The following is a 15,068-nucleotide window of genomic DNA, read 5'->3' as shown; positions in this document are numbered from 1 at the left end:
CAGAGATCTGGAGAATAGGACTATTATTTGAAAGTGTGTCATGTTGTCAGTTTTTGATTGATTTAAATTTGGCCGAAAGTATTGTAAAATGATGTGAAATGGCCGTATGTGAAGGGACGCTGTAGCCTCTGTGTGTGTGCGTGTGTTCGGTCCTCACTGAAAACTACAACCTCATCACAGAGCTGTACCTCTGCCTACTGATGAATCACCTCAAATAATAAATAGTAAAAATGATAGAAAAACCCAGATGGAAATAAAAATGACTTTGTTTTAATTTTCTATTCACTCCTCTGGTCCTTCTCTCTACTGTTGCAGCATTCCCATTTCATGCTGAAGATCCATGACACTGTGATGCGCACCACAGTTGAGGCAAATCCTCTCGGCGTTCTTTTGTAAAGACGTAGTAAATCCATTTTGAATTTCTCATCTTACTTTTTCCTCCTTTTTCTTGGATATACTCTCACAAGCCCTTTGGATTGGGAATTATTCCATGCGGGCCATATATTTGCACAATCTGAGATTCTGTGTGTTTCAAATGGGAACAATTTTTCAGATAAAGTTAAAGACTGTCAGAGAGTTGAGATCATGGCCAGGAATCTATCGATATGAGTGTCTTTTTGCACATTATTACTGAGACAGTATTCACATGGATGAACTTCATGCAATACCCAAGGGTGGATTACCACCGGGACATCCCTCCCTCTGCACTCGTGTTCCTTTAGTTCCTGATATAGATTTATTGTTTGGCCATGGACCTCACAGTTAGCCCGGCTGTACTCAAACTGTGCTCTCCATCACCCACTCAGAGCTCTCAAAAGTCGGCTTCTCATCCTCACTGTCATCATACTGCAGCAGCATGCCATTAACAGACAGACTGCGTTTAGTCCAGATGTTACTAATCCTGCGAGGATAGGTGCTGCGACACTGTGTGGCCCCCACATGACCCATGTCAAATGAGTGACTCCTCTTGGGCTTACCCTCCTGGGGCAGCCCTAGGAGACGTCCCAGCATGGTGGTGGACTCAGCCCTTCCTAGCAGGGGTTCTTTATCAGATGGGGGAGGAGCCATAGCCACCGTCATCATAGCATTGGAAGTGGTGGAGGGGCCAGAAGTCCCTTGGTTGTCCCTTGCTACCCCTCGCAGCTCTAGTGATGTGAAGGCCCCTAAAAGGTGGTCCAGGTTTGGCCTTGCTTTGGCACCGTGACCGTGCCTCCTGAATTTGCTGCTGGGCAGGGTGCTGCATTCACTGCCCTGTATGCTGTAGCGGATGCCAGCCCCTCTTCCTGTCTGGCTGTCCAATGAATTAGAGGAGGAGGATGAGGAGAGGCTGCTCTGGAGGGATCCACATTTGAACTCTACCATTTCCTCACGCATGACCACCACTGTAGACTTGACCTGAGGTGGGGCACCGTTGAACCTGTTCAACCCCCCATTGGTCTGCGAATATGTGTTGCTCACAGTTGGTAATTTATTAGTCTGGATACCACTGGTCACCTTATAGCGCACCATGAGAATGATGATGAATACCATCAGTGTGGCAACGATGATGCCACCAATGACCAGGATCATGGTGCCCCCCAGGAATCCACTGTGAAGAGACTGGCACTGTGGGTAGTCCTCCCTGGTGATGAACTGGACACAGCCGACAATGTTGGTGGCAGTGAGGGTGGTGGCAGTATCATCCCAGATGGCCAAGACACACAGGTCATACTGCATCCCTGGGACAAGATTTGTGACTATGAAGGCTTTGTTGGTCACGGGAATCATCCTGTATCATGAAATAAAAAAAGAGACAGAAAGAAATAGCATTAAAAATACTGTGGGAGTAAAAGACAAGGTTAGAGAACTGTAGTGTTACAGGCAACACTGGCTTAGCCTGTTATGCTGAGGCAGATCAAAGAAATAGCCAAAACGAAGCATGCTAAGTAGCTATTTATATGCACAAAGTAATTCAGAAAGATTACTACATTGGTTCCAGTATATTCCATTTGACATGCATGAAGCAATAGTAATGAGATAAGTATAGAATGGCCACTTTTTGAATACTGTTTTGGCTAAATGTAATTTCTTGTAGATTCCATTTAATACTCATTAAGTTGTTTCAACTCTTTTATTGTACCATATCTTTAAATATGAGTGATTAATTAAGCCTTGTTGGTTTTGTCTGAAACTGAAAGTCAGTGCTGCAGTATGTTAGTTGTTCAAAATGTACTGCCAATCAATGAGATGCTGTAAGAACCTCTGTTTTTATTGTGTAAACATGCAGTGTTAGAAGCTTTTATCCATCAAACCCATCTGTTTAGAATGTGGCATCGCACAGAATAAGTACTGGAGTATTCACATTATGCTCTGAAAGAGATTTAAATACCCCTGACAGTATTTACACATTTCTTTCCCTATGGTTATGCTGTATGGAAGACCTTTCTAGTAAAAGCTATAGATGTCAATTGGAAAATACATGAAAAGAAGTCTTCTTATTTCTGTCATACTGTCCATATGTCATTACCAAAACACTACTGTTTTAGAACCTTGTACGTGACCTGGCAATGAAACATAATTAAGATATTTAAATTTTACTCTTCAAAACATGAATTTACTTAATTAATGTGTAGTTTCTTGACATGCCGTTTCTTGCAGTGCTTGACTAGTCAAACATACTGCAGTTACACTATGAAACCTTACACAAGCTGATTTGTAAATGCTGTGTTTTGAAGGAGTTAGATCAATACTGTCACCAGCTCTCTCTTAAGTGTAGTTAACTATACTGACCACTTCTTTTCTCAACAGAATGGAACATCATTGAGATGTCAAACTAAAGTTGGTGATTTGCAGACACTGTATGCACAGCCTAATAACCCTACGAATAAAGCTCATATTGGACAAATTCGAACCTTAGAGTTTTTGTTTACTGCCAATGCAGGAAGCATGTACAATACATGTGGTCAGGCAGAAAGTCAGGGTTTGGAGGTTGGGCTGGTGGTAGTGTAGCACGTCTGATTTTCATGTGGGCCGGAGTTTGTCATGTCACAGACCTATGACTAACACTTGCCTTTTCATTAACTGTGATCGAGATGTTTCCTTAAGTTTGAGCTGGATTTAAACTTCTGTGTTAAAAGGTTATGCCTTACCAACTGCAGCTACATGTGATACCTCCAAGGTTAAGCCACAGGCTACACCATAATTGACATGTACCTCCTCAAAAAAGAAACTTCGGGCTTATGGCAGCTACTAAGATAGCATGGGGACCTCAAGAACTGTGATTGGTCAGCATGGGCTGTCTGCATTTTCTCCTAGAAGTTTTCCGATTCAGATTGTTTAGAATGGAGACAACATTAAAGAAGTTGAAGAAAGACTGTCAGGTATCGCCTCTTTTTCAGCAAAACAGCAAAGCCATTACGCTGCAGACCATTGTTGACCGGGATCACCACTCTGTATGAATGAATGAATGTAAGCAAAATGACTACTTGCCTGTAGTCTCCTGCTCAGTAATGAGACATAGCATCATACGTGGATGTAACTGCAGTTTTATATGTACATGTGTAGCCAATTATCACTCTGTAAATCCAAGAATGTAAACACAGTTATTGTGGAGAATATAATTAAAGCATAAAACAGCCTGGTTATGTATGATAAAGCCTCTAGCGTTGCAGTAAGGATATCAACTAGTAAAAATCTGACGCTCAACCATGATTCGAAACCTACGCCATATCTATGGTGGGAGTCCTGTTAAGCCTTTTCCTCGTCTACAGATCCAACTTTAATTAACCACTTAACCAGAGTTTTAATTACTAAATGCAAACCATATCCAAACCTTAACCTACTGTTTTATTTGCCTAAATTGAAACATACCTTAGCCATAGTTTATTTAACTAAACCATACTGTTGTTGCCAAGTGCTGGTATTGTTGAAAGTTTTTTTTTTTTTTCTCATTTTCGTCTTGCAATGAAATTGTGTATGCATCAGTTTTCCTTTGATTGGACAAGGTTTTTTTGTTTTTTTTGTTTAACAGTATCAGTGCTTCCCAACCAGGGGTATTTGTACACCAGGGGGTATAACTGAATAAATGGTTGAAATGTTCAGCTTCTGCGATACCAAGCGGTAAAAGCTGGACTGCAAATGTGACCAAACCTAATGAAAAAATGACCCAGCCTAAGCATCTACGGTTTTCAGAATACTATGTCTTGTATGAAAAATAAATGTAACAACATTTGTTTTCATACAATCAATAGTTTTAAAATAAATAGAAAAAAACACATTGATGTCATGTTGGTATGAGTTAAAGGGCAACTTTAGTTTATCCGACAGGGCTTTAAGGGTACCTCTGCCAAAAAATGTTGAGAACCACTGCTATATGTATACTACTTAACCTGTAAGTCATGGGGTAACAATCAGTGTATACCGTACGGGATGCAAATGCCCCATGGTGAGTCATAACCTTATTGGTAGTTATCTAAATAGATATCTCAGTCATCCCCCCATTGTTTGCTTGCTGTTCTCCTACAGAACATGCATCCAAAGCTTTGATCCATCTGAAGCGCCTCCACAACAGAGCCCAGACACCACTGGGGCTGTAGTCCATTATTCATCCTTAATTGCCTTTTTCCATAAGCAGGAAGAGGCTGCGTTGCCTCACATGTTTCCTCCCCCACGTGACTGTGATTGATTTTTAATGATGCCATTGCTTGAGCACAGGCAGTGCCCTGGGAAACTGTGTCAGCCAACTACAGCACAGTAGGTGTGCATGTGCAGGCAATGAAGTCATATCAATATTAACTCAAAAACAGTAGTTGGGCTCCCTATGCATGTTATCTTTTCCTTCCAGCTCCTATTTTGTCTTATGACATGCAAAAGCACTGCACAGGCATTATTTTATAAGTTCATATAAATCTATTGCTTTAAGTCAGTTTCTACTGTCTATAAAATATATTCCATGTACCCTGATTATGAAGTAGAAACCATTTTATAGCATCATATCATATGAAAAGTTAAAAGTTAAAAGAGTTAAAAGAGTTAAAACTCAATGTTTTTAACTTAATAGTAACAGGCAAAGCATGAAAGGCAGGCTAAATTAATTATGGTGAGAAAATCACCATCATTAATCACTAATAAGGATGAAGAGGCTATTCACCAAATGAAAACATAACAAAATAATAGGTATTTGTAATAACAGGGATGAGTTTGACAACATCAGGACCGTCATTTAGAATTATCACTTTCCCAGGACATTAATTAGATTTTGCAAAGGCAGAAAAAAATGCAGTTTACCAAGTACACATCAGTGTTATGTTTGCAATTTCGTATGCAACAGAGACAATTCATGAAGCATTTACTCGAATCCAATGTTTCTGTCTCTGGGAAGAAAAAAGGTATTGAAAATTAATATTGTCCTCTTTTCTCTGGCAGGACAATCTGGCACAGAGTGTGCAAGCAAGGAAATCAGATAAACACCTTATTATTGAATTTGCAGGGATGGTGTGTTGGATTCACAATGTTTAAACAAAGTAATATCTTTCTTCATTTCTGTGTAAAGTTCTAATTTCATATTCCCAACTAATAACCAGCCATATTGCCTTCTTATATTCTGTCAATTATCTTTCATTAAATGGCTCTTTCTGGAATGCAGAGTACAGGTACATTGTGCAGGACTATTGCACAGAATAAATTACTAAACAAGTTAATGCTAATTCATGATGAGGTGCTGATACACCATTAATTGACATTGTTAGAGGGAGCACAAAGCTTATATAATACCATCTTTAGCATATTGAGGGTAGTAATTTTCTTAGGCATCCATCAATGTGTTTAGGTGCACTAAGCCGATGGAACCCAAGGGGATAGTGAATTCAAAAGAGGTTTGATATGATGTATAAACATTTACTAGAAATATAGTTGAGTCATCCAATGTTTCTGTCACTGGGAAGAAAAAAAGCTATTGAAAATTCATATTGTCCTCTTTTCTCTGGCATGACAAACTGGCAAAGGGTGTGCAAGCAAGGAAATCAGATAAACACCTTATTATTGAATTTGCAGGGATGGTGAGTTAGATTCACAGTGTTTGAACAAAATAATATGTTTCTTGATTACTGTGTACAGTTCTAATCTCATATTAGCAGCTAATAACCAGCCATATTGCCTTCCCATATTCTGTCAATTACCTTTCATTAAATGGCTCTTGCTGGAATGCAACGTACAGGTACATTACGCAAGACTATTGCGCTGAATAAATTACTGGACAAGTTGCTGCTAAATCATGATGGTAAACCATTAATTGTCATTGTTAGAGGGAACACAAAGCTGATATAACACCATCTTTAGCACATCGAGGGTATTAATTGTCTTAGGAATCCATCAATGTGTTTAGGTGCATTGAGCCAGAGCAACCCAAGGGGATACTGAATTAAAAAATAATGTGATATGATGAATATGGCAAATCCCATAAAATGTTTAAGAGCTGCCAAATAAAATGAATCATATTGATTCGTATACAGGACTCATTAAAAATACATGTGTTTGTTTGTTCTTACAACATAACCCAGTATATCTGGTCCTTTTTAATGTCCCCAATTGCTTTAATGTTAGAGGGCGAGGCTGTTTTCTATATTTCCAGCTCAATTATCTTGGTTTAATGTAACTGCCTTCACTGTCTCATTTGACATAGGAAATTGATTTCACAGAGCCCGAAGATCTCCAGCTGCAGTCTGCAAGCTTACACTTTATGGACTTGAGCAGCTTAAGAGGGATACATTAAAATGAGGGTCTATAATCCTTTTTCTTCTTGGATTTTTAATTAATGGTTCAGGGTGAGGATTTCACTTTGGGCTCATAAAAATGTGAAAGCAGCACCCCCACCAATTGACAATATAAGGAAAAAAGAAAATATTCAAGAAGGATTAGGAAAAATGAATGTTGATCTCCAAGTAACACTTCAAAGAAATTGACTGCCTCAAGTACTCACCCAGCAAACAATTAACAATCAGCTCAAGAAGCTAAGCAGTGGCTATTCTTAAAATTAAAGATTATACCTCTGGCTTAATTTACCACTTTGACCAGAAAGGTTTCAGCTCCTACTTGGATGTAATTGAGTTTCATTAATCATTCTTACCTGTAAATGAGGACTTCATCCTCGGAACAATTGTACTGAAGCTGAAACATTTTGACCTTTGGAGTTGATTTGCTAACAGTCCACTTGACCAGAGCAGAGACGGGAGTCACTTCTGATACAGACACCACTTTCTCTGGCAGAGTTTTAGGTTCCCCTTTACTGATCTTGGTAGAGCTAGTTATGTCCGAAAGCCCAGACTTGGACTGTGTGGTACGGTTTGTACCGTTACTCAGATGGGGGAGTTGAATGATTGATAGCTCAATGGAGGCTGTAGACTCCCCAGCAGCATTAGCAGCTATGCATGTAAAGGTACCATAATCCTTGGATGTGGTGATTGTAATGTCCAAGGTGCCATTTTCATATACCGTCGCTCGGGAGGAGTTGCTAATTAAACGGTCATCAGGAGTAACCCAATGCACAGTTGGCATTGGGTCGCCAACAGCTTTGCAGCGCAAGCTAGCTGTTTGGCCCTCCAGAACAAGCAGCTTGTGCGTATGTTGTGTGATCAAAGGCGGCTCACAAACAAACTCCTCCTCTCGAACAGACCAAAAGTAGCGCCCCTTTAGACTGGCAGGAGAAGCACAGGTTTCCATGTCATCCTCACGTTCGAGCCTTCGAAGCCAAAGCACCTCACAGTTGCAGTGCAATGGGTTTCCACCAAAGCTTAGAGAAAGCGGAGGTGTGTATGGAGTGCTCATCACAACACTGCTCTGGGAGCGTGCAAAGATGGGGTCAGGAGGCAGCTTCTGTAGACGGTTGGAAGTGAGGTCCAAACGAGCCAGTTTGTCCAGATCTGTAAAAGTCCCTTCAGAAATGAAAGAGATGAGATTATGATCCAGACTCATTTGATGGAGGTTGACCATCTTGCGGATGGCTTCCCAAGGCACGCTGCGCAAGTTATTATATGACAAATCCAGATCCTCCAGTGTCACTAACAAGTCATCAAAGGCTGCTTTGGAGATCCGACTCAATTGATTGTTGTTGAGGATTAAGTGCTGCAGATTGACGAGCCCTCGGAGGTCGTCCGGCCCCAGCTCAGTCAACCGGTTACTGTCCAGGTGCAGGGATCTCAGGGTTTCCAGGTCAATGAAAGAGAAAGGCTGGATGGTGCTGATGGTGTTGCGGGACAAGGTTAGATCCACCAGACCTGTCATGTTAGCAAAATCCTGAGTGGTGATCTTGAGGATGAAGTTGCCGCCCAGCCGGAGCTCCACAGTTCGCCGGTCGATGTCCGGTGGGACAAAGAGCAGGCCTTTGGAAGGGCACAGAGTCCCCAGAGACTCAGATAGGTTCTGGCAGACACAGTATTTGGGACATGCATGGACCATCGTAACTGTGGTTCCCAGAAGCAGGAGACTGATAACCACTTTGTCCATGTTAATTCATAGAAAGGGGACCTGCAAAAAAAAAAAGAAAAGAAAAAAAGGGTCCGTTTAAATTTATAAGATCAGTTCAGATTTTACCACTTAAAATATTCTTGGCTGCATGCTGATTTCAGATTCAGCCTCAGTTCAGTGCCTCAGTTCAGTCTTACATTAAAATAAGATAATCCTAACATCCAGAGAAATTTTCACATACTCATCTTATTTTCCCAGAAAATATTAAAAACACCTGTGTGTAGAAGCTCTCGTTAACACAGGTTAGATAAAATTTCATTGTAGTCCTTAGACCATGTAGGCAAAAATTGCCCACTTGATGAGATGTCTGATTATCATCCCTGAGGATGCTTCTCATTAATTTTCTCTATTATGACATTAATTTGCATGTATTTTGCAATGCAAAGAACAGTTAAGAAATCGCATGAGGGCTGTCTGAATGAAGCTAAGGATTAAACAGTGCTAAGAAGCTACTTTTAATGACACATGCTTATAAGCTGTCATTACAAATACACTAACATGCAGGCAGTGGACTGATTCAAGTGTATGGCACATGCATGTGTATGCAATAATTAATTGATGAGTTCTTCATTGGAATAAGACTTGCAAAATTAAAATGACTTCTCTTGGTTTGTATTTTCTATGTGTATTTACACTGTGTTCCTCTTTCTGTATCTTTGTGTACGTCTCCATCCTTTTGTCTGATTTGCTTCCTCTTCTCATTATCTCTGTACTGTTTTGGCAAAAGATAATGCAATTTGGAAAAAAAATATTCCACAAGCCGCAGGTGTTAGACTCATCAGCCTTGGCTGACAAAATCAGCATGCTTCTGTGAACGTCTTAACAGCCCTCACACCTGGCTAAGTCATATGAATGGATGGCCATGCTTGGCTTCATCCAACGAGCTTTTAATTCCCCCAGAGATTTGTATCATTAATTCCTAATACACTCAAAAGCTAAAAATCAATTTCAATCATCTTTTTTTTTTTTTTTTTTACACCGGCAACATTTATTAATGGAAGACTCTGCCTTGTAGTCTGGGTGGTTGTCACTAGAACCAAGGGGCGGGACAGTTGTAATGTTGTAAGGTCAGCCAAATGTTTGTGCTATCATTCATTATTATTCATAAATGTGTGAGATGCTGGTTGAAATGTGAGGACTTCTTATGTCCGACTTTCCTGTAACACCCCATCATGTGCAGACCCTGTTTTTCAATAACTTGTAATTACAAGAAGTAATATGTATAAATGACCTCTCTCCTTTTCACTACCAGTTTGCAATTACATCATGAAGTGGCACTGCATCTGGACTGTGTATTATACTGAGATAATTAGCAAGAAATGTCAGGCAGGGGGAAAAAAAGTAATTAATAGAGACTCTGCAATAATCATTAAAACTGTAGAATTTAATGAATAACGATGGAGAAATTGACATTTTCACAAAGATTATAATAATAAAAAGAGCAAAATTTACGATGGGACCAAATGTGTGCAGTAAACTGTACTATTGTATGGCTTTTTAACACCATTGAAATGCAGTAGTATAATACATTTTTAAAAAAGGGCTCATGTAATTCATTATTTGACATTTTAATGGGAACTAAAAAGAGGAATTATAAAAATAATTTACAAATGAAATATTAATCCATCAATAAAAACTTCAAAATAAAAAGGGGTTTACAAAAATAACATAAAACAGTCAATAAAAACATCATTTAAAAATACATTACTGAATTCATAAATAAAAATGGAATTTAGAAAATCTATTTGAAATCAAATCTCTGATTGACTATCATCAATCGGAGATCTTGACATGCCTATTTTTATGTATAATTAATTATTAATTAATAACATGTTTTATTACTATTTCTGTGACTCTCTTGGACCCCCATACTAGGCCAAATGCAAATATGAAATGAAAGCTATCTAAAAAGCAAAAAGGAACATTTGACAAATATGTAAGTAAGTAAGCAAGTCATACAACAAGTACTTAGAGGCACTAAATTTACCCAGGGAGTTATTTGGCTGAATTTAGCCCTTACAATTCCCAGCTTAAAAGCAAGAATATGTAACTTTCGCTCAACAGCGGTACATTCAAGACATTCTTCAACAAAGCGTAACAGTAGCACAGGTAGAGAGGAGTGACAAACTGCAAATTGATTCAGAAATGTCCTTTACACAGCAGTATCTATGTAAAGTTTGCTACCATTAGCTAACACTTAACACCATTAAGGATTGAGCAGGTTGTAGCTATAAAACCCCTTAGTGTATTGAACTGATAAGGGAGCATTTTACAGCTTATGAATTGTACTTTTCACATTTTGGAGGAACTGTCATGCTTTTAGGTTTATATTCCACTCAGAAAGTGGGAGCTAGGAAGCTTGGCTAACTAGCCTCTAGATCAGCATGCTAATTAGCCTAGCCTTACATTAGCGGTGATATCAAAGACGTCACTTGACATTCATGTAATTATGTAAACACCTACTGGATAATCAGCAGTTCCTTCACAGTCAGTGTTGTCCCACTTTATACAAAGGAGGGGGTCTAGCTAGCTATCTCTCTTTCATTGGTCTAATTGTAGCGATAACAAGTGACTAGACCAGGAAAACTCAACAAGTGCAACGAGTAGTCCTGTAACCGCATCATGTACATTGCACGCTGGTTTTTGATCACAACAGAGACTAATGTATAGAGTAACATTAGGAGTGCTCAAACCACTAACGAGACACTGACTAAGCAACAGCTAAACTAGAATATAACTGCTAGAAGACTAATATAGGGAGTGCTGTTACTGCAGAAAAATAAGAATGTAAATCTCTTCCTTTTTAGTAATTACAATTTTTACTAAAACAGTACACAAGTCAAAAGAAACACCAAATGCAAATACTAATTTCTTAAGAAAAATTCATTTTAATTTCACTTTGACTTATAAGGTGTGACAGAAAAATGTAAACTGCAACCATTAACATTCACAGACATTGTGAATGTTAACATTGGTTGTCATGTTTCTGAGCAGCCTGTTAGATTGAAATTGAATCAGCGCTGCAGAAAACTCTGTGAAAAAGGGGTTTATTTAAGCCAAATAATTGCAGGCCTGATCCATACTGTGCTGACCCTATCAGCACTCTGGAGCAAATCCCCACAAGGCCTCATGCTGAGAGCTGTCATTGATGACAGACAGTTTTTATCGCATGGGCTCGTTTTAATGGACAGCATCTAGAAACACAAAATGAAAAGCGCTGCAAACCCAGAAGAAGCAGCCTTTTAAAATTTTCTTTTGATCTTCTTTTCCCCTGAAAAGGGACAATTTTGGGTGGGGTAAGCATTTTCAAATACATGGGAAAATATACAAATGTGCAGAAATGCACAGTGCTGGCTGGGTTCACTTGAAAAGTTCAGTATAATTTCCAATCTTGCAACAGTTTCCCATTAAAGTGAGTGTCAGTGCGAGGAGTATTGTGGTTACTGGGCAGAAAAAACCTGGCTGAGGAGAGGCAGAGGTGACATTTGGGGGACAGAAGAGGTTCAATCACAAAGAGATGAGAACCGTGGATGATGTTCAAGGACCAGGTTCATTTACTCGTGGCCTTTACCAAGCATGCAACACCATCTACTATTCAATGTAAGGGACAAAGATGCTGCTGAAATACCGGAAGGCATGCATTCTATAGACTTCCATGGTGCATTAGGGCGATGACATACAGAACTGTGAAATTTATTTTTAACTTATTTGAATGGTTGTGACCCTGTAGCCTCTTTAGTGATTACTGTGCCTTCCGCAATCTCCTCTGTGGAAAATACAGCAAGGTTATTGGGCTTTTTTTTTTTTTTCCATTTATAGCAATTTATGCAGAAGTACTACTTATGAAAGTTTTTATGAAAAATTTAACAAGATTTAGCTTTATATATCATTTATTGTGTTCCCAGCATATGATAGCAACTGAACATAGGCTAAATCCCTTCCATAACAGCAAATGTCCAATAATAGCAACTGTAACTAGGCACAGCCGGCCTGACAAGATTTTTCCACACGCTGAAGCAGTGTGCATGGGGTTCTAGTTAGAGTGATACTTGATATCGAAAGAGTATGGTGTCTTCGTTTTTAATCAATCCAAAAACACAAGAGAAACAATGTAAGGAATGTTGTTGTAAGGAATTAATCAGTGTGTTTGTCTACTCTAACATTAACTGCAATCATTCGCATGTCCGGCCATATACTACATACACTAGAAATGCCAATGTGGTGTAATGACACAAAAAGCAGAGGAGCACATCATTAGCTAAGATTTTTACACCTTTTACACAGCCTTATTCAAGCAAGTCACAGTTACTGTTGATTCGTTCGCTAGCTACAACTGTTACAATTTACAGTTCTAAGTTCAGCTGGGAAAAATTCAACGGTTGCCGGCAACAAAAGAGAAGCCTGCTTTTATCTACCTCTGTATGAAGACAGAGACCCACTGTTTCAAAAGATAAGAATGCTGATGGTAAATTTGCCATAGAAGTATTATAGTATACAACAGATGTAATGAGGAGAACTGGAAAAGCTTGATGAATGTAGCAATTAATAATTGATTCATAGGTGAAGATCTCAGAGGAGGCTTTTGTCATGGAACATTAGTATTTATTTGCATGTGAAGATAGTACAAAGACTGCAGCTACTGTTTTTACATTTATTGTATAAGTTATTTTTTTATGTCTCTCAACACAGTATTTTACTAAGTTTTGAATCATCTACATACTGTTGAATAATAGATTTGATCCGAACAGATTATACAACACAGTAAACCATAAAATAAATGCAAATGAGCAAACAGGATGTTCAAACTGTTTTTCTTGATTTTGGCAGCAACTTTGTTTATTTGCATTCATGCCTTTTGTGCTTTTGTACTTGACTGTGTAGAGCTTGTCACAAAAAGAATGATAGGCATTCAGTGCAGAGTTGTCACATTTCTTCTTACTTAAACTACATAGCATAAAATGTACTGTTGTTCCTCCTGTGAAAGTAAAAGCACATCACTTTCTCAGCAGAGCAGGAAGAGAAAATACCTCATTTGGTATTTAGAAGAGCAAATATACAAGTTTTCAAGAATTGGCCATTTTTCAATCACTTGTGATGATATCACTATCAGTCAAAGGTGCTGTCATCAATCAAATGGAAATAAACATAAAAAAGAGTAAACAGACATTTATTTATATTACACATCTATGGAGTATCAATCATAAGTATTCTCCAACAGAATTGAAATTCAAGCTTCTTATTCTCTTTTTCAAATGCAAATATTATTCTACAAGTGTAACAATAACTTATGATTCCTTAGTTGAATATTTTTTTCATTGTGGGTTTCATTGGAGATTAGAGGTCACACGCTGGTGTCTTTTCTTTGCAGGCTTTGCAGGCATGAGAAAGCGACGTCGTGAGTAATAAAGACTGTTAATGTCTTTAAAAGCTTTATGATATGGAATGATTTATCACCATTAAAAAAGTCGTAGGAAGACAACAAACCTTTCTCATTGCCACTCAACATTTTAAGCAATGTTGGAGTTGCTGACTTAAGGTCCACACATCAATCCCCACACAAGTTTTTACAGATTTTATTAATGTATTATAAGTGAATATTATACACATGAGTATTGAGAAACTCTACATTACCGTGATCAATTTTTTCTTTGTCAATTTCCTGAAAGGGAATATGTATTTATGGAACTGATTTCCTGTCAGTAGGAACAGAGCAGGCATATCTTATTGACTGTTGATGGACATTGATTGGTCAACTACTCTAATGCGACCAGTGAGTTGGTGTTTGTTTTAAACCAGTGTGCATAATAGCATATGTAAATTTGGATCTTCTGTGCCATGTACAGTAGACCGGCTCTATGTCAGCCACTAAAACCAAACAATCAATCAGAAAGATTACTAAAAACCATTGCATTTTTTATTCTATTTTCCATTTGTTTGTGATTGTAGAACTGTTTAAGGATTTCTCATTTTTTCCGTGAATAAAAGAACATATTGCACATTCCATGTTTTATACTGCATAAAGACTGTTGTTTGTTTGGACTTTAAAGACTTGAAGTCGGATTTGTAATAGGCAATGCAGAGGAGCAGCATAACATAAACATTGATATGTTAAACATATTAACTGGCCTATATTTAGGGCACCCTGGCAGTCAAGGGGGTAAGGCACTGACAATGAACAAAGTCTCAGGCTTGAGTCCACCTGGAGCCATTTGTTGCATCTCATCCCTATCTCTCTCCCCGTCATTTCCTGTCCTTTTGCCACTTTCGACTCTATAATAAAGCCAAAAAAACCCCACTATCTTTTACTATAAATAAACTATTGTATAGATTAATTGAAAATCATGTTCTTAATTACTGTAAGAACAGGTGAACATTGGATTTTGAGATTTTTAGGAGGTCCTAAGAGTCCTGAAGCTCCACGTTAGAGATAGTCCTCTCCAATGAAAGAACTGGTCATTTGTTTAAATGCCTCGAACAATGTTTCAGATTGAGGCAATGTGAATAACGACTGTTCTTGTCAAAAGTTACAACTGTGTTTTGTTAGGAAATGTCATTTTTGCCAGGGTTGT

At 38.5% G+C, this 15,068-nt stretch overlaps 1 protein-coding gene across 1 annotated transcript in view; it reads right to left on the bottom strand.

The window, feature by feature from the left end:
• Positions 1 to 774: 774 nt before the first annotated feature.
• The window catches only part of LOC120795610 (leucine-rich repeat and fibronectin type-III domain-containing protein 2), a 48,300-nt gene continuing 34,006 nt past the window's right edge, over positions 775 to 15,068 (bottom strand). The window contains exons 2-3 of the mRNA XM_040137669.1: positions 7,103 to 8,499; positions 775 to 1,768 (exon numbers count right to left, since the gene is read on the bottom strand). Coding sequence (XP_039993603.1) covers positions 778 to 1,768; positions 7,103 to 8,478 — 2,367 coding nt within the window. The 5' untranslated portion in view covers positions 8,479 to 8,499 and the 3' untranslated portion in view covers positions 775 to 777. The remainder of the gene's footprint in view (positions 1,769 to 7,102; positions 8,500 to 15,068) is intronic.

This window comes from Xiphias gladius, chromosome 10 (assembly GCF_016859285.1).
Source record: "Xiphias gladius isolate SHS-SW01 ecotype Sanya breed wild chromosome 10, ASM1685928v1, whole genome shotgun sequence".
NCBI classification, from domain to species: Eukaryota; Metazoa; Chordata; class Actinopteri; order Istiophoriformes; family Xiphiidae; genus Xiphias; species Xiphias gladius.
Note: the sequence above shows the minus strand (reverse complement) of the source record. Positions and strands in the feature narration are given on the sequence as shown.